Source organism: Agelaius tricolor, unplaced genomic scaffold (assembly GCF_023055355.1).
Source record: "Agelaius tricolor isolate 1412-34295 unplaced genomic scaffold, bAgeTri1.0.p SCAF_16, whole genome shotgun sequence".
Lineage (NCBI taxonomy): Eukaryota > Metazoa > Chordata > Aves > Passeriformes > Icteridae > Agelaius > Agelaius tricolor.
In genome coordinates this window covers 12,725,384-12,750,188 of record NW_027269276.1, presented here as the reverse complement: position 1 = coordinate 12,750,188, position 24,805 = coordinate 12,725,384, and the positions used below count along the sequence as shown (strand labels likewise).

The 24,805-nt window shown below is 35.4% G+C and overlaps 1 protein-coding gene across 2 annotated transcripts in view; it reads right to left on the bottom strand.

The window, feature by feature from the left end:
• Positions 1-24,805, bottom strand: part of UNC13C (unc-13 homolog C) — a 132,847-nt gene that overhangs the window by 82,249 nt on the left and 25,793 nt on the right. The window contains exons 3-9 of one of the 2 annotated variants that reach the window (XM_071441565.1): positions 24,431-24,453; positions 23,840-23,904; positions 20,233-20,313; positions 12,683-12,752; positions 7,780-7,999; positions 4,550-4,777; positions 2,486-2,627 (exon numbers count right to left, since the gene is read on the bottom strand). In XM_071441565.1, the coding sequence (XP_071297666.1) occupies positions 2,486-2,627; positions 4,550-4,777; positions 7,780-7,999; positions 12,683-12,752; positions 20,233-20,313; positions 23,840-23,904; positions 24,431-24,453 (829 nt within the window). Of the gene's footprint in view, positions 1-2,485; positions 2,628-4,549; positions 4,778-7,779; positions 8,000-12,682; positions 12,755-20,232; positions 20,314-23,839; positions 23,905-24,430; positions 24,454-24,805 lie in introns of both variants that reach the window. The other variant, XM_071441566.1, reaches the window with a different exon arrangement.

Below are 24,805 nucleotides of genomic sequence, written 5' to 3'. Positions count from 1 at the left end.
TACAGCCAAATATATCTTCCTGTAATTAAAAAAAAAAAAAAGAAAATGCAGTCTCTTTTTCTGTATCAGATGCCACACTCAACCACAAAGAGAAGGTGACAGCTGCAGGACTCTGCTCTGGCATTGAAAGAAACTCTCCTATCACTGATGTGTCATTGAAAAAGCCCTCAAACTTCTCTGTTATCTCATTTCTAATAATGCCAGGAGAAAGGATCAAAGCCCTTAGCACCTATGTTACATTCATTAAATGAACATCTGCTGGCCTATTTACTTCTCTACCTTGTGCACCACAAAGCTCTATTTTAGTTATCCTTTATGAGGTCCCCTGTTCAAACCTATGCCAGTGTCCCATGGTCATTTAGCAGGGGGTCAGGCTGCATTTTGTCAGAAACATTTTCTCACTGTTACCATGCAATCATATCTGGGTCACGTGTGGTTCTAAGAACAGGAACACTGCGCTCACTCCATGTGCTATGACAGAGCAAATGCACAGTGGGGAGTCAATGTTTTTTCCAAGTCCTTATTTTGGAACAGATGGGAGGACTTGAAAACATGTTTTGGTATGATAAGTATGCATAAGATTGTAAGATTTTTGCGACATCTTATTTCTAAATTTATAATTTAAAAGTTATAGTGATGGTTAATGTTGGATTTTCAACAGGATTTAAATATCAACTGCCACTAATACAGCCTAATTTAAATAACACTTCCTGAGTCAATTAAATAGTTATATTGATTTCCTTTAGATTTAATCTTCTGGTTAAACGTTTATAGTTTATTTAATACAATTTAGAAATTCTCATATACTTTCAGCTGAAATCTAAAGCATTAAGTAAGTCAGGGAGATTATTTTAGAAAACACATGTGCTGTAAAAATGTTGGAAAATGTATTCAGTACAAAGCAGTTGCTCAGGAGGTACATGCTAGAGTAAAGTTTGAGAGAGGGGGTCTAAATATTATTCCTAGGGCAGCAGATGATAATAATACTTAGTGCTGGGGAAAAAAATTAAATATTTGCAAGTTTCGAGGGCTTTTATTGTAGCTTGGCTCAAATCTTTGAGAAACTACATTCAACAAACTTTCCGTGAAATTTTCTGAATTGCTCATCCAAGTTTTGACATTATGCAATTCCTACAATTAAAATGCCAGAAAGTAATTATGTCCTGCTTTTGGACACTCAAAGCCATTCAGTGAGGTATGACACTTCAACTGTTACCACAGTAACACAGTTAACTCAAAAAGAAAATGATTTCTGGATAGAAGAAGTTTGTAAAAAGTTTCTAGGTGTCTCTTTTCTCTGAAGTACATATTCATTTCTAAACAAGTGTTTGAATCTGTGAAAGAATGGCATACACTGTTTAATTCAGCTGGCATTCTCTAGTTCCTTTTCCAGACAAATAGAAGCAGCATCTTGGACCAAAACTCTTTTACACTCTACTGAAACAATAATCTCCTCCTAAATAAAGTAGCAGATTTTGGCCAAAAACCAGGGAAGTACCAGACTGTAAGAAGTTAACCTGTCATGTTTTGACATCGCACCTTCTCAAAGAAAGCAGGGCTCTATTTCAATTGCCTGAACCCTCACAGAAACTGCACAGTTTATGCAGATAGGAATAGTGACTATAGTAGAGGATATGTATTTGAATATGTGTATAGAGGCTTTGCCCCAGAGGTCCCGGTTGCCCTTGATGGGCTGCAGCTGTGATGTCCTTAATTGGGCTGCAGCTGTAACTGATGGATAAAAGGGGGTGGGTAAGCCAGTCAGGGAGAGCCTTGGAGGAGCCCTGACCTGAGAGAGAACAGTGTGCAGCAGAAGGTGTCTGTGAAGATCTGCAGCCATGAGAATGCACCCAAGAGGTATGGACTTTAGAAATCTAATAACAACAATATGGGACTCTAGAAATAATAGAAGAACAACAAGTGACAACTCCTTCCCTCTTTATAGGAGGAAAGAAATATGACAATAGACTAAACAATACCATCATATGGTACTCTCCATATTTGACTCAGACAACACTCTCTAAAAGTATGGACATTACAAACACACCAACCCTGAGCCTGGAGCACAACAGTTACTGCCAAATTCCCCAGTTACACCTCAGAGAATCACAGTGTCAAATAAAAACACATTCACCTTGCATGGTCAGTATCTGGCATATAGGAAAGCATTTCTAAGGACAATACTTGGTATGTAAGGTTGAAGTATGAAAACTATTACTTAAGTTCCTTTAAAGACTAGAATAATTAGACACCACCAACAGATCCCAAAAAAGGCTTAATTATAAGCTGCATGATCACTCTAAGATAAAGACACAATAAATTTTGATGCTCTCTCCATTCAGAACTTGCTAATTTCATAATGCTATAAATATGTATAGTGCAGACAAAACATGTTTTCAAATTAAGCCAACATTTCACTTGGTAGAGTTATATTATCTAAATATAGATTAAAAAAAGCAATAGCAACAGCATCTTCTCTACTTACAAGTAGAATTTTTCATCCCATACTGGATTCAAATTCCCAAAAATAGTTTTTGTTCTTCGCTTGTTTTTGCCAACTTGCACAGTAACATATGGGTCACTTGAACCAGTTTTGTCCTTAGCCTGTAAGCCCTGAGCACAAAGAACTGCAACAAAGGAGAGAAATGTGCTTTAGACCTCATAGTCTTTATTGCCAAGAAGTAAATGAGAATGACAACAGCAACAGGAAATAAAGGCCTCACAATGAGGGATCCTGAAGAAAAGGTTTCTGGACTATTTTCCCAATGTCTGTAACTCTGGAGACTGACAAGGTTTGTCTAATTACCCTTCTGGACTGTGTCATATTTAAAAATATAGTTTAATAGAGTAATAAAGATTCACTACTTTGAGCACAAAACAAATACTTTTCACCCATAATTCAAATACTTTTCTTAAACTTTGCTTTAGTCAAAATGGCAAGGAATATAATGTTGCATAACTTGTCTTGAGTCTGATAGTTTCCTAAAGTTTCCTGCCCCCACTAAATAAATAAAAATTTCCAAAATTTCTCCCAAGATTCAAACTAACATTTCCAAAGTAAAACCTCCAATAATATAAAAAATATATATTCCACAGTTCCCTGTGGCTTATGGAACTAACCATGAGGGACATTGCTGCCATCTGTTTTCTTAAGAGATGAACCATGACTTTTAGAATACTTTCTATGCTATCACAGAGAGGGTGACAGTTCAGATCAATTACCATCAACTGTTTATGTATTTGCTATCCTTTCTGACAGTTAGTGTGGGTGTATAGTTAATAGATATGAATTTAGTAGCAAAAATAAATACATACAATTTGATTTTCTATCATAATTCATAAAAGTGGAAATCTCAGGAGAAAGCAGAACTCTCAAAGAGCAGCCTACCAAACCAGAGAACTGCAGCTAAAACACTTGCTCTTGCTCTTACCATTCAGCAGCAGTTGGCTTTGTTATTTTGCACACATTTTTTAAATCATCTCAGTGGTAACATTGAGTTAACGTTCTCTAATGTCAATCACCTTGGATAATGAAGCTCCCTTGGCGTGCTCAGAAAAATGATTACCTAAAAATGGCACCTTGCTCAGCAGATCAGGTCTCGGTGTGGGTTCAGTCATATGTGCTGACTTCAGTGAAAGAAGTAAAATTCTGCTATTCTTTAAAACATCCAATTTCTGAAAACACTCTTAGGAATAAAATAGCATATTTTGTCTTCACCATTCACTCTAAATCCACAGGGAAATTTTTAGAAGGCAAGGAAGTATCCCTCTCCTATTTATGCAGTAGAATGAGGGGACAGCCTAGCAGAAGTCTTCAAGGATTAAATTGTATGTACATAGTGCCCTGAACACTAGACAGCCTTCAGTATCCTTTAGAGGTAGAACTAAAAGTAAACATATGAATTAAATATGTCCTTAGTGCTTGGTGACAGTCCCAAAATTCCACAATTATTCTTTTGAGTTTCATGCACCACCTCTCAACCTTCAGAATAGCTTCCATTTATGCTGAGGTTTTAGCTCAAAAACTGAAATGTCAAAGTCAGAGGACCTGGAATCTTCATGAGCAACCAGGTTAATGCAATTGGAAGCCATCTGGAATATGTTTGGAGTGAACAGAATTATGCAACATCAGCATCTCTAAAATGGAACACACCCTTAGTCAAGCAACGTGAATGGATAATAAGTTTCAAAACCAATGGGATCTGGAATTGCAAACTCAAATGTTTTTTTAATCACGTAAAACCTTTTTTTTGGTGAACTTAAACTCTTGTACTTGATGGCAAAAATCTCATCCTTATCACAGAAGATATTGGTAGGAGGTAGAGGAGATACATTATTTTTACTTGTCTTCCTTCCTATAGCAGTAGAATATAAAGTGGTTTTGGCAACTTAAAACTCAACTCGTGCAGTTGGCATCCTATAAATTCCAATGTTTTTATATGCACCAAGTATGCAATTGAACACACAGTCCAGCTCTACTTATAAAAAAATCTTGCTCCTGAATCAGGGGAATATGAAAGAAAGAACTCTTAGAACAGAAGAAAATTACCTGTGATAGTTATTTTTGCTGACCATTTGGATGTTCCATCCAAAACACTTTGTTTTGCTGCTTTTGTATATTGTGCAAAATCTTCTTTAGAAATATTAAACATTTCCTGGATCACTTCAAACACCTCTGGTCTATTTTTCTCTCTAATCTTCATTCTTTCCTTCATAGCGCTAATAATATTCTGTGTTTTGTCTTCTGCACCATGTTTGGAACTTTTCTCAGCTGCTCCTGAAATGAGAGAAAAGGTCACCATTGTTATTGAAAATTAACTTTGTTCTTTTTCCTCTCTAAGGTCTCCAGTTAACTCTTGGTACAGCAGTACCTGAAGGAGATCTTCCTTTCACCTGAATAATACCTCATATATATATATATATATTCTTTGTGATATATAAAATTATCAGTTGATTTATTTTAACATGAGGGGTTAATAGTAATCTTCCATCAGTGTTATGTGTTATACATAAAATTATTTATTAAACCAGTACTATTCAGTGCCGATCACTACTGTGGAAACATCTGTGTACTGAGCAGAAAGCACAAGTTTTGTGATCTCAAAACTTGATCATTAGAACCACACCTGTGGTATTAAACTCAGAGACTTTTTGGAAAGGAGAGCCTACCCAAGAAAATAATTTATCACAGGTATGGAACAGAAAGGTTCCCCTCTCCAATAAAATGGTCATTACTTGAATGGTCATGATAAGTTCAGTAATTATATGAGGATGGTAGAAGAGATCAAGGGATATTATCCTTCTTTTGAAGAAGTTTTTGTTGAGGCATTCACCTTGCAATGGCTAAAGAAATAGAACTGGAAAGGTTCATCTTGCAGCATAAGATTTCAGTGAAGTCTTACAAACCAAATATTACATGCTTTGTTTTTTTCAGTTTTCAATGTGTCAGAAGGTTTCTTAGCACATTGGAGGGCAACTGGTACCTATATCTATAGAGAGATGTAGAGTGGGAAGGCATAATGTTATAATATTGGAAAAGTGTGGGTTGAAATACCAGATACCAGTGATCTCAGACTGCCAAAAGGCTGAATTATATGGCTTCTTCAAGGAGTTTTCCGTGGCTACTAAATCTTGAGAAATCTTGAAAATCTCTTGGTCAGAGTACCTAATCTTTTTGAATATAGAAGACCAAAATTCTAGCAATTAAAGATTATCCAGACTGAAAAATTAGGAATTAGTAGAAATAGAATTATGTGCTACCATAAAACAAAACACCAGTTAAAAAATTCTCTAGGGATTTTATTATAAAAGAGATGATTGCTGAGCTGTCTGGAAAACATGACAGGTCATTCGTAGAAGATGCAGGAGGGAACTTTTTTTCATTTTCTCTTATTTTCTGCCCTTCCTTAAAAAGTAGAAATGTAAGAACCTAACTGAATGATAAACTCTGGGCACAATCTGAATGGCAATAACATATTCCTGTTAGAAACCTTGTTGATTTTTGAGACAGTACAGATAATACTGAAATATGTGTTAAAACACAACTTCCTTTAAGTAAATATCTTTCTCTTTATACTCATTTATTGCAACTAGTTTTACGTCCCCTATTGCTAACAACCTCTATGCTGTCTATCATGCAGTATTGATCAAACTAATTAAGACAATAGTGTAACTTACATTGTACAGGAAGTTAACAAGCTCCTTTCACCCTAGGGACTGATACAAACTCGACAAGATTGAAATCAATTCTAATTTGATATTGCACCTAGTACTAGAAAGGATATCTTATTGAAGATGAGAGAGCTAATGAAAGTGCTACTGTTTTTTTTCTAAATCTAATTGAGAACAAGTTTATATTATTGACCTCAAAGATCTTGAGATGTGAATTCATTTCTACAGCCTACATTAGCAATGATTATATATTAAAAAGAAAAAAAACCCACAGAAGTTTGAAGGTGAATACATCCTACTGATTACAAGGTGGGCAAAAGAATGACTATGATAAAAATAACTACATTTCACTTTATGACACTGTTAGCATCAGCTTTCTCAGAAATAGAGATTTAACCAATTGGTCAATTCATTTTTTCAATGGAAAACAAGAAATATGAAATTTTCAAAGTAGTATACTATAAACACTGAACAATTAATCTGTTGCAAAAAATATGACAGGATGCTCAGAAACATTTGCATACTAATGAGAAGAGTGGGATCCCTTAGGCTTGTTAAATATTTTATCTGCAATTTGCCTTCTAGAGGTTTTTTTCTTTTAAGACTCAGTTGTTTGGGCTGGTGAAATGGGCCAAGGGACAGCAGCCCAGTTTCAACCACAGTGCAGAATCACAATTAAGCACAGTTAGGAAGTTTGATTTAGACATTGATCACTGATTTATTGTCCATGGGATCAGTAGCTCTGGGAAATTTTAATTGATTCTGGAGCAGTGCAAACCTTGAGCATCCATCCTGCATGACAGCTCCTCACACAGAGAATATAGTGAAATATCTACGTAGTTTTCTAACCTGTAGAAGCTCTGAAACATATCAACAGTAAACAGTGTTGAATAACTCCAGAGTATGAAAGCCCATTCCACTCCAAATCAGAAAACTTCCAGGTCTTGATTTTCTATTGCTTAGAATCTTACATAATAATTATGTTGTAATTTAAAAATCATTTCAATACACCTGATATATTTTCACAGAACAATGTGTGATGGCTGGAGCCAAGCTGAGCTTTTTGCTTGCTCTGCTTTAATTCTAGTGCCAAATGGCTTACTGACTAAATTTTTTTCCCTTACACATACAGTATTTAGTATTTTGAAGGGACAAGATCCTACTTACTGTTTCATATTTTTGACTACTTTATAGCACATCAATATGACTACAGTAAGTATCAGGAATAATTTAAAAATATTTCCTTTGACATTTTTTGTGTTTTGAGTAAAACAGAGAGGGTCTATGCCAAGTAATAAATTGCTCCAGATATTGCCATAGACAGTGGAAAGTAAATAATTCACTGATGTTAGCAAGCATTATTTTGTAAAAGCCCAGCAACATTTGACAGATTTCAAGGACAAAAGCAAAATGAGTAGGTTTTCTCACAGTAGGTTTTTCTAACAGTAGGTTTTCTCTAAAGCTTCGGGCTAACTTCTCAACTGAGGAGCATCAACACACCTTCACTGATTTTGGGTGATCTGGTCCCACATTTCAAGGTATTGCTGAGCATACACACAAAATCAAAAGGTGTGAATTAATACACTTCAGCTATAATGAAATACTCACTCTGCAAACAGTCAGCATTTAGGAGGTCTTGGCACTTCTCATGGCATTTGACACCACATTCTGTGCATCTCATGCCTTGTCTGGCTATGCCCCAAAGGAGGCCTTCACATTCGTAACAGTATGTGGGAGTTGTAGCTGTCCAGATTTCAAAGTTATGCGGTGTAGTTGATGATATTGGATAGATCAAAGCTTGCAGGGTCTTCTTGAAGACATGGATTTTCTGTTGGGTAAGAAAAGAAGTATTTCAGGTGTATTGTATATCACAAGAGAACTGTTTCAAACTATATGCTATTTACACCAAAAATGTTAGAAAATATCAGAATGTACATAGAAGTATAAAATAATTTGTAAAATACTCATTTTACATTTACTCATTACATTTACTCATTTTGCTTTACACTTTGAAAAGAACTCTGCTTGACTGTTTTCTCTGATTACACAGAGCAGAGTTAAGTTGGAATAAAGTTATTCAATTAACACAAAGTCTTATATAAATATATTTTTATATTTTGAGGCAGAAATTAAAAAAAAAAAGCAGCATTACATTCATTTGGGCATATTAAGTAGCTACCTAACATTAATTCTGAAAATTTAAATACTTCCTATAGGGACTTAGACATATTGCAAAAAATGCCTTTTAATTATATACAACACTATCCTCTAATACCAAGTGTCTATATAACCTCATCAAATAAAAGCAAGCCAATTGTAGGGTTCCATTTTATCTGTATTCCTATAATAGCATACTTACTGTTTCATTTTTACACATCAACTTGCTTTTTACTATAGACAAGAATGATACATACTCTCAAAAATCCAAACCCATTTCTTGGACTGTTTTGGCTTAAAACCCATGACTAGCTGTACTACAAGAACAGTTATTGGCTATTTACTGATTAGCATTGTAACAACTTCAGTCTCTGCTCCTTAGTGCTTAATAAGATGAAAACAAAGCAGTCCCTGTAGTTTTGCACACAAGACCTTGGCTTATATGGGCACAATGCTCTGGTTTGTTTATTTGAGCTTTTTTTCAGGCACCCTGATCTTCTAGGTCCAGGCAATTTATTGGGAATAAGAAGAGCTCAGCAGCCTATATGCAGCACTTGGCACCGAGCTTAGGTTTTTGTGCCTTTTTTAGGGAGTGGGTGTTGACTAAATGCATACGTGACTGCCATGAATGTATTAGAAGTTCTAGATTCCCTAATAAAGGAATAATTGTTTCATTTAGAAGGAAGAAACTGTATTACAAAAAATATCACCATATTATGATTTTAGAATAAAATAATAATCCTATCATCAGAATATCATGATATTCTTATTTTAGAAAGAAGAAACTGTATTACAAAACATATCACAGTGGGATATTTCTGAAAGTCTGCCTGTCCTACCTTGCCCTCCTCTGGTGTGGATACTGTGGAAGGTAGCTCTAATGCTGGCTATAAAGCTGAGGCAAGGGAATAAGATTTTGCAATTTGTGTGCTTTGTCTATTTTTTTTTAACATCACTGCCACAGCTCTGAAAATATAGGAAGCAAGGCAAACTTATTCAGTTAAACATTTGTTAGCACTTCCTTATCTTTCATATTCAGCTGTGGTAAATGTATGCCAAATGGAAGATATTAACCTGTCTAAAAATATGCTGACATATTCTTGGTTTTATGTACCTGCATCTCTACTCAAACTTGTTAGATATTCTGCTAATAATAGATTGTCTGATAAAAGTCAAATATTCTTTTTGTGTGCATATCTGCATAATGTTGCACAAAGTCATCAATCAAAGGAATTTTGCTACCACAGGAAAAACAGTACCATGTAGCCATAGGGTAGCCATTGATTCATAGGATCACTAAAAATAATAAACCCAAATATTAGGTAGCTTAGGCTACAACAGCACTTACTGAAGCTAGTAGTTACTGCTGAAAACAATATCCACCCTGTGGAGCCTGGCCAAAAATATATGGTGAGACATTTCATGGACATCTGATCTAAGCACAACTGAGAGCACTGAAGAACTAAGTAAGAAAAAAACCTGATACAGCAGAAAAGACTAAAAAAAATAAAAATACTGAATTGCCCTCCAGGGTGCTTCTCAGCCTATCCTAATAACTTCCCTGAAAGCAGGCAAAGGTGTGCACCAGTTTGATTTGGCAGAACCTAAGAACTGTGATAGTAATGACCACCTAACTCTGGAGAACTAATTTTTGTATATTACCCCACTTTTGCCTTCCATGTTACAGGGACCAGAAAGGAAACTTTAAAACAACCTAAAGTGAATTTATACAGCTTGCTGAGTGAATAGTGTTTCTCAGAAACCACTGATTACACTCTCCCACTCCTGAGCTCATGTAGCCTCAGTACAAATCCTGCCCTTTCACCCTGTTCAGCTTCAATATTTTTCACATTATAAATACTTTCAGAATTTTTCCAGTAACTTTTACATTTTTCTGAAATGTCAGTAAGTAACGAAATATACCCTCAACAGGCCTTAAAATAAACCTTTGAGGGTAAATGAAGTTTTCAGCTGAAAGACACAATTTGTAGATTGGTTTTGCTGCTGAACATGTTCTTTCCCCTGTTGTTAATAAAGCAAATTGCAAAGAAGAATTTTATTTCTCTTACTGTCTGGAGGCTTTCATTCCTATTACTCTTCTCTGTTTAAATGTTTTTGGTATATGAATTACAGAGCATAACAACATGGCACTAATAACTTCCAATATAAGTATATAACTAATAACTGGTTTGGCAACATTTAGCACTAGTCATATATAGAATTATTTAGTTATCTGCTTATCCTCTAAAGGGAAATTTACTTCTGTCATATTCTACCTGAAATACTTGATGATGTCATTGATGTATAATTTTCAAAAGTGTGCAGCTCTGTCTTTGTTCAACAAAGCAATTAAATGGGTGCTCAACTGAAAGCATATGTCTAAGTATTACACTGTTTAAAATGTCTTTGGGTCTGTGCTTGAGAAAACACAAACTCAGTGTGTCATGAGCGTGTTGTACCAAAAGGATAGCAGTGTCAGGTGGCAAAGCTCAAAGCGTTAACCTCAGGGTGTAATTTTTTGAGTAGGTGGCACTTGAGTTTTAATAAAGGCATTAGTTCAAAGAATTTTCATACTGAATTTAATCAGCCAAATAACCCACACCCACCAGAATCATTAATATTCCCTCCAGAAAGAAACTTGGAGGAAGGTAAAAACTAGAAAACCCCTAATCAGAGGAATAACTTGCCCAAAGGGGAAGTTTTTTCCTTAAATTTCATTGGTGACTCCATTTCTTGATCTGCATTTCACATCTTCATTTTGTGGAGAGTATCTGGAGAATTCTTTTATGCCTGAAAATGTCTGTCCTTTTTGTTTTCCAATCTTGCTCTACCCAGTGTAATGATGCCCTAGGTTATTAAGTTTGGCTGGCTACTTAGAAAGTAGAAAAGTAATGCCTTTCCCTTGTTTTAAATATCCTGCAATATCCTTTACTGGCTGTACCCTTTGCTTGTCTGGGAAAGAGCACTCCCTGGCCCTTGGTATGTGTAGTGAGGGTGGCATAGGACTGGCTTCTTTTATTCACCTCTACTCTGAATTAACTTTTTACATTTTCTCATCAAATGAACTTTCATGTGTCTAAATTACATTTGCTGTCTGCCTTTGGACTTAAATTTTTATTTCAAGATTGCTTAAGAAACAACTATTTCTGGTACACAGTTTTTCAAATGACATGGTTCAAATGGAGGACAAAGAATACAGAGGTATAAAAATACATTCAAATGAATTTTCCTTTTCCATTTCTCCTGAATCATAATTCAGTAGTTAAGATCCCATAGTTCTCTATTCTATCAACCTTTGCTGCTATTTTGAGATAGCAGAATAAAATAACTACTGCCCCTAGTGGAAGAACATTTCAAACACCATCTGTTTTCCACCTCAGCAACCTATCCCTGAGCACCACCAAATCATGACTTCATTATTGCCATACAAGCACAGAAAGTTCACAATAAACCAGGTAAGAATGATGTCAATATTTGTGCTACATGTTTCAGTTCCCAGAACACCTGTCAGTATTTTCTGTTCTCCCATTCTTCTGCTATGCACCTTGACAACAATGTAAGAAAAATTCAACTCTTCGTTTTTCTTCAGAATAGGATGTATTTTAGAAGGCTATGTATGCACTAGCAATTTGAGGAACACAAAATGGGCCTGTATTCCCTCAAATTATTGCTTTTGCTTAGATCATACATAAATCTTGTGTCACACTTTAAGTATTCCTGAAGAAAATGGCACCTGTTGTGTTGTTGTTCAAAAAAATGTCTTTTGTCAAATCTAAGTGAAATCAGTAATGGAAAACCACAGCTCATGCATTTTACTAGCTATGACAGTATGTTTTTTCAAAAGACTCTTGTGGCTACTTCTTGTATGAATTAAATATTTCTTCTAGAATCACATATATTATTAGCATGAGTTATTTTTTTTTTAAATCAAGTATTATCCCAAGGACTGGGAAAAATGATCATAAAAACTCATCTTGAAGAGCCCTGTCATTCTAATTGCACTCACAGTGTGATGAAGATAGAAAGATGATGAAAGACTGCAGGTAAACATGGTACAGTTGGACAATTTAAAACAAAAGGCTTCCCCAGAAAGCTGTTTTGTAAATCAAAGGTTTTCTTGGTTAGTCCCCTCTGACCATCATGGATGTGAGTCAGCAGAAGCAAACCTGGTCTTGCTACTGTGGATCAGGCAGCAAATTCTGCCCAAGTTCCCTGAAAGTTCCTACACAATAAATGGAATACATTCCATTTCATCCAGTTTGGAGTGTGTAATGCTGAAATAATTTTCAGAGATCTTTGAACAAAAATTTATCTGTTACCTAAATATCTTAAACCTGTCAGTGAAAACACTTACCATTTCTTCAGTGTTTATGGAGGTCCGGATGAGCATGGCCATGGAAATGCCAGATTTTCGAGCTGCAAGGGTCTGTTTAAGGCAAATGCAAAAGAGTCACCAATTATACAAGTAACAGCAACTGTTGTATCTAATGGAAGGCAAATACTATTTGATTATACTACTGGATGTAAACAAAACTGTAGAAGATACAAAACCTTTTAGTTAATGTTTGCAGCTCACAGTTTTTAGGGTTTCAGTACACTTCCCATCATCATTACTGTTTCTTTCAGCAGTGCCCAGCTGAATTGCCATTCCTAATACAAAACCTGTAATTCAGAGGTTTGTGACTCAGTTTTTTTTAAACCACAGGCTGTCACTGTTTTTCTGCTTTGCCAACCAAATTAATGTGGTACAAGGATAGGCATCCTGCCCTAATTTGGAAGCTGACTGTGCCTGCAGCAACATGGCAGATCATTTTGCAGTAGTCTTATGGTTCAAGTTGTCAGTCTGGATAATTTTTTGTAACTCACTGAGCATTTTTAAATGGTGTGTATGTATATAAAATGCTACTTAAATAAAAAGACCTCAAGAAATCTTAAAGTGTTATTTTCCTTAAAGAAAATATTAATTCAATGCTATGGATAGCTATACAGAGAAATACTTTGGTTGAGACAGGAAAGGAGACCAGAACTCTCTGTCAATCTATCCTCATTTGGCCACATGATGTTATTGGTATATGGAAAACTTCTGCTTCTGAAGACAATTTACTTGGTTGTAGAGATTAACTCCTTTGAGCTAGCATGGTACATACAAAGGGACTGAAATATAAGTAATTTTAATATACAATAAACAAAGAAATTTTATATTCCTTATTGCAATACTGCAGAAATTTAAATGGGTCCTTGAGAATTAACTAGCGAGTGTAATGATCAGAAAGGACCCTGGGGGAATGAGTTCTGTGTGTTTTACAAATAATATTTCAAATCTGAACATCACTTCTGCTATCAATAATCCTTTTGACCTGACAGAAACAGATAAGATTTATTCCACTGTGCACAATATCAACCATAACACTGTTATATTACTGGACTGCACCTGGAGTTTTGTTTTCATTCCTCCTTTCTCTTATTCTAAATCATTCCAAGTGTGTTTGTACACTTGAGCCTTATCTCTGCTCTTCTGTCATCCACTATCTGCTTTGTCATGCTTTGCTGCCCTCACAGTCTAGCAGTGTGTGGATCAATTATACCACCCACTAACCACAAGTCTGTTGTTGCCTTTGTTGTGAGGATACAGATTTTCACCTAACTGTGAAGTGGGTCTCTGTAGTCCATAATTACAGAACTATTACAGCAAAAGTTCAAATGATACTTTGTATGTGACATTCTTATTTTTGTGAAATGCATACTGGGCCAGAAGCAATTTAGGCTTACATCAGCAAAGGAACCGCATCATTAGTCTCTGGATGAAGAGACAATTCCAATTTTTTCCAATTATATAATTTTAACAGTGGTATATTTAAAATGGATTTCTATTTATTTATTTATAAGATTGTTCAATTTTAATTTTAAATGTTCACTTTCCCTAATTCAATTTTCAATACGTTTCTCTTGATGATAATTAAACTTGCAGACTGACACAGAATTATTAATCTTGTGAAACCAATTATAGGGTAAGAAATCATCCTTGGCTTAGTAGCATTCGATTCATCTCCTATTACAAAGAGTCTTCCCTTTTTTTCTCTCTTTTAAACTCAGCAGTTTACCAACTCTATGCCATTAATTTGCTATCAGATTCTCCATTCTTTTATTATTAAGTAAATAATCCTGTTTACTTCTCTGTGACCATCCTTTAATTCTATGAATGTGGGAAATGCCATGGTTATGTGCCAGTGAGACTGACAGCCTCAATGGTTGTCAGATTAGTGTTCAGGCTTTGTTTTTTCACATTTTTTGTATCAAACACAATGCTACAAGACCCACATATCAAAGTTAAAAATGGCAAGTGAAAATGCTTTTATATCATTAAGAGGAAAAGAAACAATTTTCATTATCAGTAGAGTTCTGGGTTTTAAAACAATGTACTGTAAGAGCATCAACTTTTTGATCCCTCTTGAAGCACAGGTTTTTGCTCAAAGTCTTGACAAGTAGCCATGTAGATTTACTTGCCTGCACTGTGCTAGTTTTATAGTTTTCATGTCCCCTACACTTAGGAAAGGATTTGACCCTTCTAGGTCTCAGTAGCATAATCCTGGCCATTCCAAGCAATAGAGCAATGTGAACGACTTGTCAGGACAGGAGGACAAAGGGCATAAGAACATTAACCTCAAATATAGGGCAATGACTGCTGCTGTGTTCTGTCCTCCAGCAATACCAAAGAACATGAGCCAGCAGAACTGCAGTTTCATGCTATCCCTGTAAGTCAATAAACAGATACTATTTCCTGTGAGAAAATAAATGGGGAAGCAATTTTAACCCTGCCATGTGTCCTTCAAGCCCAGTTCTCCCAAGGTGTGCCCTTGGAATCATGGAGTCTTACTATTTTCTTCTTAATCAGAAATGTGTCTAAAATTATAGCACAGTGCCCTATATAAAATAACAAAACCTAATAGGAAACAGATAATTAGGCTGTTCTCAATAAAGTGTTTGTCATGTTGGAAGAAAGTGATATCTAGAGGGATTTATGATAAACCAGTAAATTTAAAAGTCATATGGATTAAATTTACAGGGATTTTAGTGAAAAAAAACCCCATAAGGATTATTTCCATTTATGTATCACTGTCAGAACAAACTGCATCTACAAGGGAAAGCCCATACAATGCTTCTGTTCTAAAACAATGAAGTTGGTGATAATTCAACAGCATGAAGCACTGAACACATAGCAGTGTCGCATCTTAAGTATGGAATAAAACAATGAGGAGTGAGCATTCTGGAAAGAGAAAGGGGAAAAAGCTGCCAGATTTATCTATGGGAAACAAGGTGACAGGTTATGAACATAACAAGAAAACCTATTCCCCTATTGCCTCTCTGTTTTCAAGCAGCAGCAAGAAACAAAGGGAAGTGCAGCTCATCAGCTGGAGGTCCCAGCAAGTCCAAAACATCAGAGCATCAAAAGAATATGGAGAGCAACAGGATCCTGCAGTGTTTCACACCTCTCCCTTAAAGGACACAGAACTTGTCAGCAGTTTATACTTGTGTACCCTCTCAAACTGATGTCCAGATACTACCTCGTGTCTTTCCTTAGGTTAAAATTCGACCTGCAGAGCATAAGGACTTTAACTGTTGTTGAATTATGAATATATGAAAAAAATTGTCACAACCAAAATCATAGCAAAACCCCCAAACAATAAGAGATTATAAAGCAGACCATTGTCTATTTAATTTATAATTTGTTTTGAAACTCTCTAATACAGGATTTAAAATAAATTAGTCTCCTTTATGCCCAAGGCCTTCTAGACTACCTAATAACTTGTATCTACACTGTCGAATTTATTATCTCCAAATTTGCCATAGCAGCTTAAATAAAGAAATTAATATAATTAGAAGTCGTTCTAGCAAAAACATTGAAAAATGGTAACTGTAAGTAAAAGCAAATTAGATTCAAGCTACAATTACATGTTAAGTGATCAATTGTGTTGAGGGAAAAAAAAAAGAGAAGAGGTCCTCTATCACAATGAAATAGGCAAATTGTGTCTTGCACAGCTGAAACAGCACAGAGGAGCAAACAGTCAGGCTCATGTAACTGTTCATGACTGCTGGCTGTGCCATGCAGTCCTCATTCCTCTGGTTTTATAGAGGGTTTCAATTTTCTTCATCATATTTCCTTTTTTCCTTAAAAAAAAATCTACACACTGCTATCAGCAGGAAAAAAAATTGAAGACAAACCATTTTTCATCACTTTAGAAATGTTGATATTATTTTTTATGTGATATAAAAAGTTACCCACTAGAGGTGAACGTGACAAAAATTTCACTGTTTACAGCATTTAAAACATGCACAATTTCAGAACTATTTCTTTTTGAGCAACTACAGGGGGTAGGAAAGAAGACAAAATAACTGGAGAGGAAGTAAGGTAGTGAGGGAAATTACTTAGCCCTGTCCCTCAATATTTCTGTTAAAAAGGTCGATGTCTAATATGGAAATACTCAACAGAACTGCAGCATTGAGCCCAGAAAGAAGATTTAGAAAAAAAGACAATTCAGCTCCACTACACAATCATTACTGGACATAACTGTCATCATCTGCTTTTTCTTCATATCTGTAGCACAGACAAAAAAGCATGATCTGTCCAGCCTCAAAGATAATTATATTGTTATGATTTCCATTTAGTAGACTTAAAAAAGCCCTTACAAATATACAAATACTTACTATGCTATGATTTATCTATTTTATGTATGAATATTTTTATTAGGAATATAACTGAATTTGCCTATCAATGATTAAAGGAGTTCAGACTACTGATAGTAGAATTAATGGACTACTCATAGCAGAATTAATGTAAAATAGTCGAGGTATTTAGCTGACAACATATAAAACTACAGAATATGGCATATGCAATTTAAATGAGTATCTTCTTTATATGAATCTTAAATTACCATATTTGAATTCCAGCCTCTATAAATGTTTTGATTGTGGAGAAACTTACAGAAAAAAAATTTAGTGCATTATCATTTTAGCTGAAACAAGCAGTTGTTTCATCTGGTGTGTTCACTTCGACAGACTGCTTTACAACAGCAGCAAAGATTCACAAATTATTTTTATGTTCTTATAATCAAATAATAAAGCTAGGGAGCAATACAGTCTTGATTGATCAAAAGAAGAAATTGGCCTGATTACAGTGATTACACAGTATAAAATCACATTTAAATCGAATAAACACAGGAATTTTCTAGAATCTTCATAACATTCAAAATGATGACTGGCATTAACAGCAGCAAAGGCAGTAAAATAGAGCTACCTTTGGCTGTGGCTGGGCAGATCACCACACCTATTTGGCCACTGAGATATAAACTTCTAACCTCCACTATAATTATTATTTCTCTCCCTGGTTCTCACCTCAACTCAAGCTCTAAAGAATCCAAAAGATAATATCTTTTTTTAAAAGCAGAAGTTATAGCAATTCCATCAGCAAGTGCATTGGACTCTTTTTCCTGGCTCCACAGTAAACAGATCTGTTCATGCTCTCTGTATTGTTACTGCACTTGAACCATCACTTCTCCTTGCACTCTCTCTCTCTCCTGTACCAGATATGCTCTACCAGAAGTCTAATAATGACCCATGACTGCAGCAAACAGAACTGTTCCTGCATGCGGATTTTCACTGCCTTATCCTCTCTAGTGACTGAATCTAAAATAAGCAGAGACTCACAATGCAATTGCATACAAAAACTTTTCAGTGGTTTAGGAGGAAGAGAGCATCCAAAGGAGGGCAGTGAAGGTGGTGAGGGGTCTGGAGGTGAAGCCCTGTGAGGAGCAGCTGAGGGCACTGGGTCTGTTCAGCCTGGAGGAGATTGAGGGGAGACCTCACTGCAGGTTCAATGAGGGAATGAGAAGGGGTAGGCACTGATTTCTGATCCCTGGTGACAGTGACAGGACACAAGGGAATGGCCTGAGTTGTGTCAGGGGGGTGGTTTAGGTTGGGTATCAGGGAAAGGCTCTTCCTCCAGAGGGTGGTTGGGTACCAGAACAGCTCCCCATGGCAGTGGCCACAGTATCAGCCTGATGGTCCTGTGCAGGGCCAGGAGTTGGGCCTGATAACCCTTGTGGGTCTTTTTCACCTCAACATATACTATGCTTCTGTGTTGAAAATTGGATTTTTTAAAATGTGAATTCATGAAAACAAATGGGAGTTAGAGATATTATCTTAAGAAAACATACAGAATTTTGATAAACATTATATTGAGACACAATGCTGAAAGCATGAAAATAATGGAGTGAAACTGGAAGTGCAGAGGGACTAGGAAAATAAGAAAAACTAAAACTGATTGATACAAGAGAATTTAAAAGTACTTTGAACTTCTCTTTCTCTAGGTATCTAAGACTTTCCAATACCACAGGGGAAGCTTCATGCTTGAGACCTAAACTTTGTGCTTGTATCATCAGGAAAGATATTTGGAATATACTGACAACTTTTTAACATAAACTTCTTCCATCAATTTTGGTATACATGATGCATACACATTCACATAAGGCATCACTTTCCTTATGATTAAATTCTTGGTTATAAAATAATTTTAACTTTCCAGTAGAAAGTCATAATAAAACACAACATTAATGGAATCTGTAACAGTTACTATGATCATTTCAGAACACTTATAAATATAGAAGTACTTACCATAGCCTTAAAAATCCAGACAAGATAGGAAAGAAATTATAGAGAGTATTAATTTGTCAGATTCATTGCATAACAAAGAAAATAAATTATATTTATTTTAGTCAGCATCAAAAGAGTCTAGCACTCATTTCTAACAATATTATTTCTGTTTTTCTGAAACAGTCATAAGTAAGCATAAGAAAGGATCATTTACATTTATTTTGATGTCTTAGTGTATTCTGACCTATACCTTTCTGCAAGCACTTCCAACAACTAAGAACAAAGCAGAGTGCCATTTAACATGCATTAAAGAATCATAGCAAGACAATAGACTATACTAGTTAATACAACTAATAGCAAAGAAGCTGCTGTCAAAAAGATGGTTTAAATGAATGCAGGCTCTACTATGCTGTGCAGTGTAATTTTTCATCAATTTCAGAAGGAATTCTACTCTGAAATGGTTGCTGTGCTTTTTCTTTTTGACTGCTCAGATAGTGTGGCAGATCACCACAGAGTAACTGAACACAGAAACTGAGAAAACATTGAGCAATAATAGACAAAGCCTGATCTTTAATGACAATAACAGCAATCATTTACTTAACCTAACACCCAATCACTTCTTTGTAGTGAGAAATTGGTTTGGGAGCTCACCATCATTAAAGACTAAATATGTATTTTATTGAATTATGCATTCTATGCTACAGAAAAAGAGAAATGTGAATAGCACTTGAAATTCTTTGGGGCAGAGAGACTCTTCTTAATCTTGTTTAGACTGGAAGTCAGAGTAAATCTCAAAGTAACTGCCATTCTTTTCCACTGAAATTTCTTTTCTTAAATTATTCTTGTTTACAATGACTGTTAGAAATCCTGATTACCTCACCTTGTACCTAAAGTATGCATAAATCTTTAAAATATTAATAGTGAAAAAGGCTGCTTTTTAAAAGGAACTTTCTTTCAGTATCAAAATATATCAAGTGAAACAGTATCCCAAACAACATCTTTGTGAAAATGAGTAGCTTTTTATTGCATGAAATGCACATTACTTGATTACACCAGTAATACCTAAATATCCAATGAGATATTCAGACTTACCTAGTACATTACAACAACTGCCTCATTGACTTTTACTGCCCTCAATCCACTCTCTCAAGATTCCTTTTTTCCATAAAACAATTGTTGCAAACTGTCATTCTGATGCACAATAGTAATTACAAGAAAGACCTGCACAACTGGCAAATGAATCAACAGTTTCAGAAGTTACTCACCACATCTCGAACAATGGGAAAAGATTTCTTTCTTCGTAGGTCTGGCATGCTGTCAATTCCATACAATCCACGACTGAAAAATAAAAAGGCAAATAAGAAAATAAAAACATGGAGCTTATAAGGCTACATCCTTAAGAACTGCCTATAGTATTTCTATTTACAGTTAAAAATCAAAATTAGCAGTTCTCAGCCAAAGGCATGTGATCCAATTGCAAAACCAGTGTGAGTGTTCTTGGTGCTTTTTCTTCTGGCATTCACCCAAAGCAGAGTAGCTAAAGCTAAATGGTTGCTTAATACCTTCTAAAACTTTTTACCATTGATTTATAAATTACAGGAGAAGTTCTTGTATATCTGGTTCATAAGTTCTTGTATATCTGGTAGTTAGGATGCAGCCCAACATTACATATTGAACATCATTGATGTCAGTGAATATTGTTGTATTAAATTTGATACAAAATTTTAAAATATCCAGCTAAATACATAATCACATCTCAAATAACTCCATGCAACTGTGGAAAACAGAACTTGTCACATTTTAAAATAATTCCATGGTACCATCATTATTTTACTCTTGCCTGGTCTGAACTTTTTAATTGAGCACACAATTAAACCCCAGTTAGGTCTCACACAGAACTTGGAAACAACAACAAAGAGCAACTTGGAGTCACTTCAAAGAATAAAAGGCTGACACACCAACAGAATTTAAAAGAATACATATTGATCTAGATAACAAATTTGCCTTATTCTCCCTGACTCTTCCAAACAATTAACACAGGTATCTTCCTGAACTTTTTCCACAGAGGGTTTTGGAAGATCTCCATATACCTTGTCAGTTCTAATTTACAGATACTTGGAAATTCTCAGAGAAGCTAGGTTATCAGATTTTTCAAGACCTAACATGTTTCTTTGCAAGGTCCTTTGTTGGCACTGCCTCAGATACCATTTCAGTTCTTATATTTCTATCTCTGTGTATATAAAAACTGCATTCACTACGAAGAGTTTTTCATCTGAAAGCCCTAAGTTTATTTACACCTGTTCCAATTATTATGTGAAAAAAGATATAACTAAAATCAGTGAAGAATTTTTCAGTTCCTTCTGATACACTCACACCATTCTCTAAGAAAGGGAAAAGAATTCATAGTCTGTTTATGCAATTCTTTATATTTTCCCACAACCATTTTTCCATGCCGGGTTGTGATACTAGAATTTTTTTTCAATAACATAAAGATCAAAGTAGACCCAAATTGGAGCTTCCAGACATACTTACAAACCCAGCAAAAGTGTGATAGAAATAAAATAATATTTCTGAGGTTGTGAAAAGTAAATGTACAGAGACCAAAAAATAAACTCAGGGCTTTTTGCTACTCAGGAGCAGTTCCATCAGCAGTAAATAAAACTTATCGTGTATAAGGCATTCTTATGCTCACATAGAAGCAATATCTGTGAAAGGATTTCCATCTATTATTCTGCTCTATAACATAAAAATATGACTAAAATAGAGGTTCTTACTAAACTCCTTTTAGTCATCATTAAGAAATAACATAGCAAGGGAAAAATTTTCATGTTAGTGTAGGTTATACATTGAATTGTCTACTCTCCTCCCTACTTCCAATTATAACTCAACAATAACTTGACATAGAAGATGATGAAGTGTAATCATAATAATTTGATAAAAGTTATCATTAAAGGCATGGAAAAAAACCCTGTCATATTGACTATTTTTTGGTGCTTCTGGAAATGTTCTGCCTAACAGTAATCTATTTGAATTTGTCAGAGAATTCAAGAAAAATAAATTTGATTTACCATAGAGACAATGCCACTGAAGGAAAGGAGTAATCAGCTGCATGCAGCACCATCTGTGTATCATTAGTGAATTTCAGAATGGATTAGGCCATGTGGTAAAATTATCAGTCTCTGACTGCTCATTAGGAAGCAGTAAATGAACACAAGAGCAAGTCTCTGGAAAAAGTAAAACAGAACTACCCAGGATCCATACACATGATGAGAGCTCCAGCTGACCTACTTCCACTTTTTAAAAATATGGCGATAATGAGCTCTAAAGTACCTCATCTTCAAGAAAGTGAAGAAATATAAAATGAAGATGTTATTATGTGATACTGGTATGGAAAAACCAGGAAAGGTGGTGTTTCTGCCTTTTAACAGAGAAGTTGCATGAGAAGCCCCAGAAATGCTTTGTTTGGTCTTTGTCTTTACTTTTTTGTCATGGGCTGTTCTCTCATTTCATGCAACCAAGTGAAGATCATTGCAGAGAATAGAGAGCTGCAGTCCCTGCCATGGACTTGGGGGTGCTGGTGCACGAGGTGGGGTCACAGCATTGTGCTATGGCAGAGAGGGAAGAGTGAGAGAAGAGAGTCAGCTGGGGTATTTTTGCATAGAAAAAGCGTGGTAACAATGGTTGTGAGGGAAGAAATCTCCTCCCTCACTTCAAATAGCAAAACCTTTTGGAGAGACTAAGAGGGAGAAGGAGTCAGAGCTAACTGCAGTCAGTTGTGCTGGCAATAAAAAGACTGAGGGATCCTAGAAATTAGCATTAGTTTTTGCACGAAGGAGTAGAGTGGGAAGTGTGATTAAAACAGAGCCACAAATGTCTTTGGAATGATAGCATTCTTTGCCTGAATGAGAAGTTAAATAAAAATTGCATAACTGTTTTTAAGGAGGCCTAGTAAAACAGAGGCTTGAATAAAGATACTGTGGAGAGCAAAGCAAGGCAAGGACAGGTCTAAACTTTGTCAGCAAAGGAAGTAAGGTTTCATCTAAAAACATGAGCTAATACTGAGCTACTGTCAGCCATCTGATGCAGTGCATAATATTAAGCAAATTAATGCCATAACTACCTTTTAGTGACACCCACCTCTGCTCAAAATAGGAATCTAAACAGGAAAAACTTCATAGTGTCAATTGCATAGCATTTCAGACATAAAAGCTGAAGATGAATGATTAATTTAATCTCATCACCTTGTCTTTGTAATAAATTGTAATTACAGTAAAAAAAAGTACTTACAGAGTGCACCAGCAAGAGGATAATACCCCATTTTAATTAGGTAACTAATATAACTGATACATTTTACCAAAGGCTTTTATTTCTTTACCTTTCCAGATTGAATAATAAGAAAGTATTCAAAATAGGAAGGAATCCCTTGAACTGGATGCACAATAACTTCATTTGGAGACAAAAAACCAAAATGTACAGGTTTCTTCCATATTCACTCTCAGCCACTGCAAGATCTTTTCCCTTGACTTTTTAATTTCAAGTACTAGAGTGGTATTATATTGCTAGAATTGCAGTACTATACATTTACCAGAAGAAAGACAAAATTGGGCTACAGCTTTAAAGGACACATTTTATATGCAAAGAGGTAAAATCTGTTATCTAAATGACCTCACCATTGGAATTGTTGTATTAATTTCTCAGAAAATAACGAATTTAAAAAAATTAAAAGGGGAAAACATAATGAAACTATCTTCCTTTTAAAATAATACAATTTCTTAAAACAGAAAGCTTAGGAAAAATACTATCATGCTGTAAGAATAATTTGCAGATACAAATAAAAAAAATTATCAATTATACTTTTACTTACCCAGCAAATGCTTGGACTGCATAAAGCTTGGAAGCATCCAAGGAACTTGCACTTACCAACCGAGCCTTTAATAGAGATCAAAAAAAGTACAGTTACTTGGTTGCTTTTAGTAAGTTTTGGACAGAATTTAACTGCATCAAACATGTAAGACATATGAAAATGTTTAGCAGGGTCAGCTCCAGGCCAAAGCTAGACTAACTGTTCCTTTGGGAAACATTTTGATAGCATTCAGCATTTAGTGACACACAGTGGAAGAGCCCATGGGAAGGTAAGGTATTGCTTCCCAAATACTGTTGCCCTTTAAATCCTATAGATAATGCAGGGTAGGTGATAATAAGAGGCAAAAATCAGAATCATGTTTGACAGTAGCAGACCCCTGTGTTGGCAGTTATGGTAAGCACAACAGTGAGGGATACCCTGTATATAAATGCAACACATTTGCAATACAATCAAAGGAGAACAAAAGAGTGGAAAGCTGGGAAAAACCATGCAGATTTCACGACTAAAATGATGGAACAAAACAGGTCAAGTAAGTCACAAACAAACATCAACAAAATACATGATCCCTAGAGCAAATAGGTGGTTTTAAACCTTTTCATCCACAGAACCGCTATCTGAAAGAGAATTGGGAAGAAGGGGAATACAGGTTAGAAAAACCAGTCTATGAAAAAAATCTCATGCTATAAAATCTGTCAGTGTTTTAATCTGTTAATGTAGACCAGAATCCAAATAACACCTGTCCTTAGCTGTATAATTGGGGCGAGATCACTGTCACTACATTTTAAACAAACAAAAAGATGTTCTTGGTAGATAAGAAGACCTGCCACTCATGAAGGACAGTGTGGACAGTACATATTTCACATACTATACCCCATCTCCATGGGATTTTTAATTTTATTGCTTTTTAAAAAATGTATTTTAAATAATAATGAATATATATTTAATATATTTTCAGTGTTCAAATAA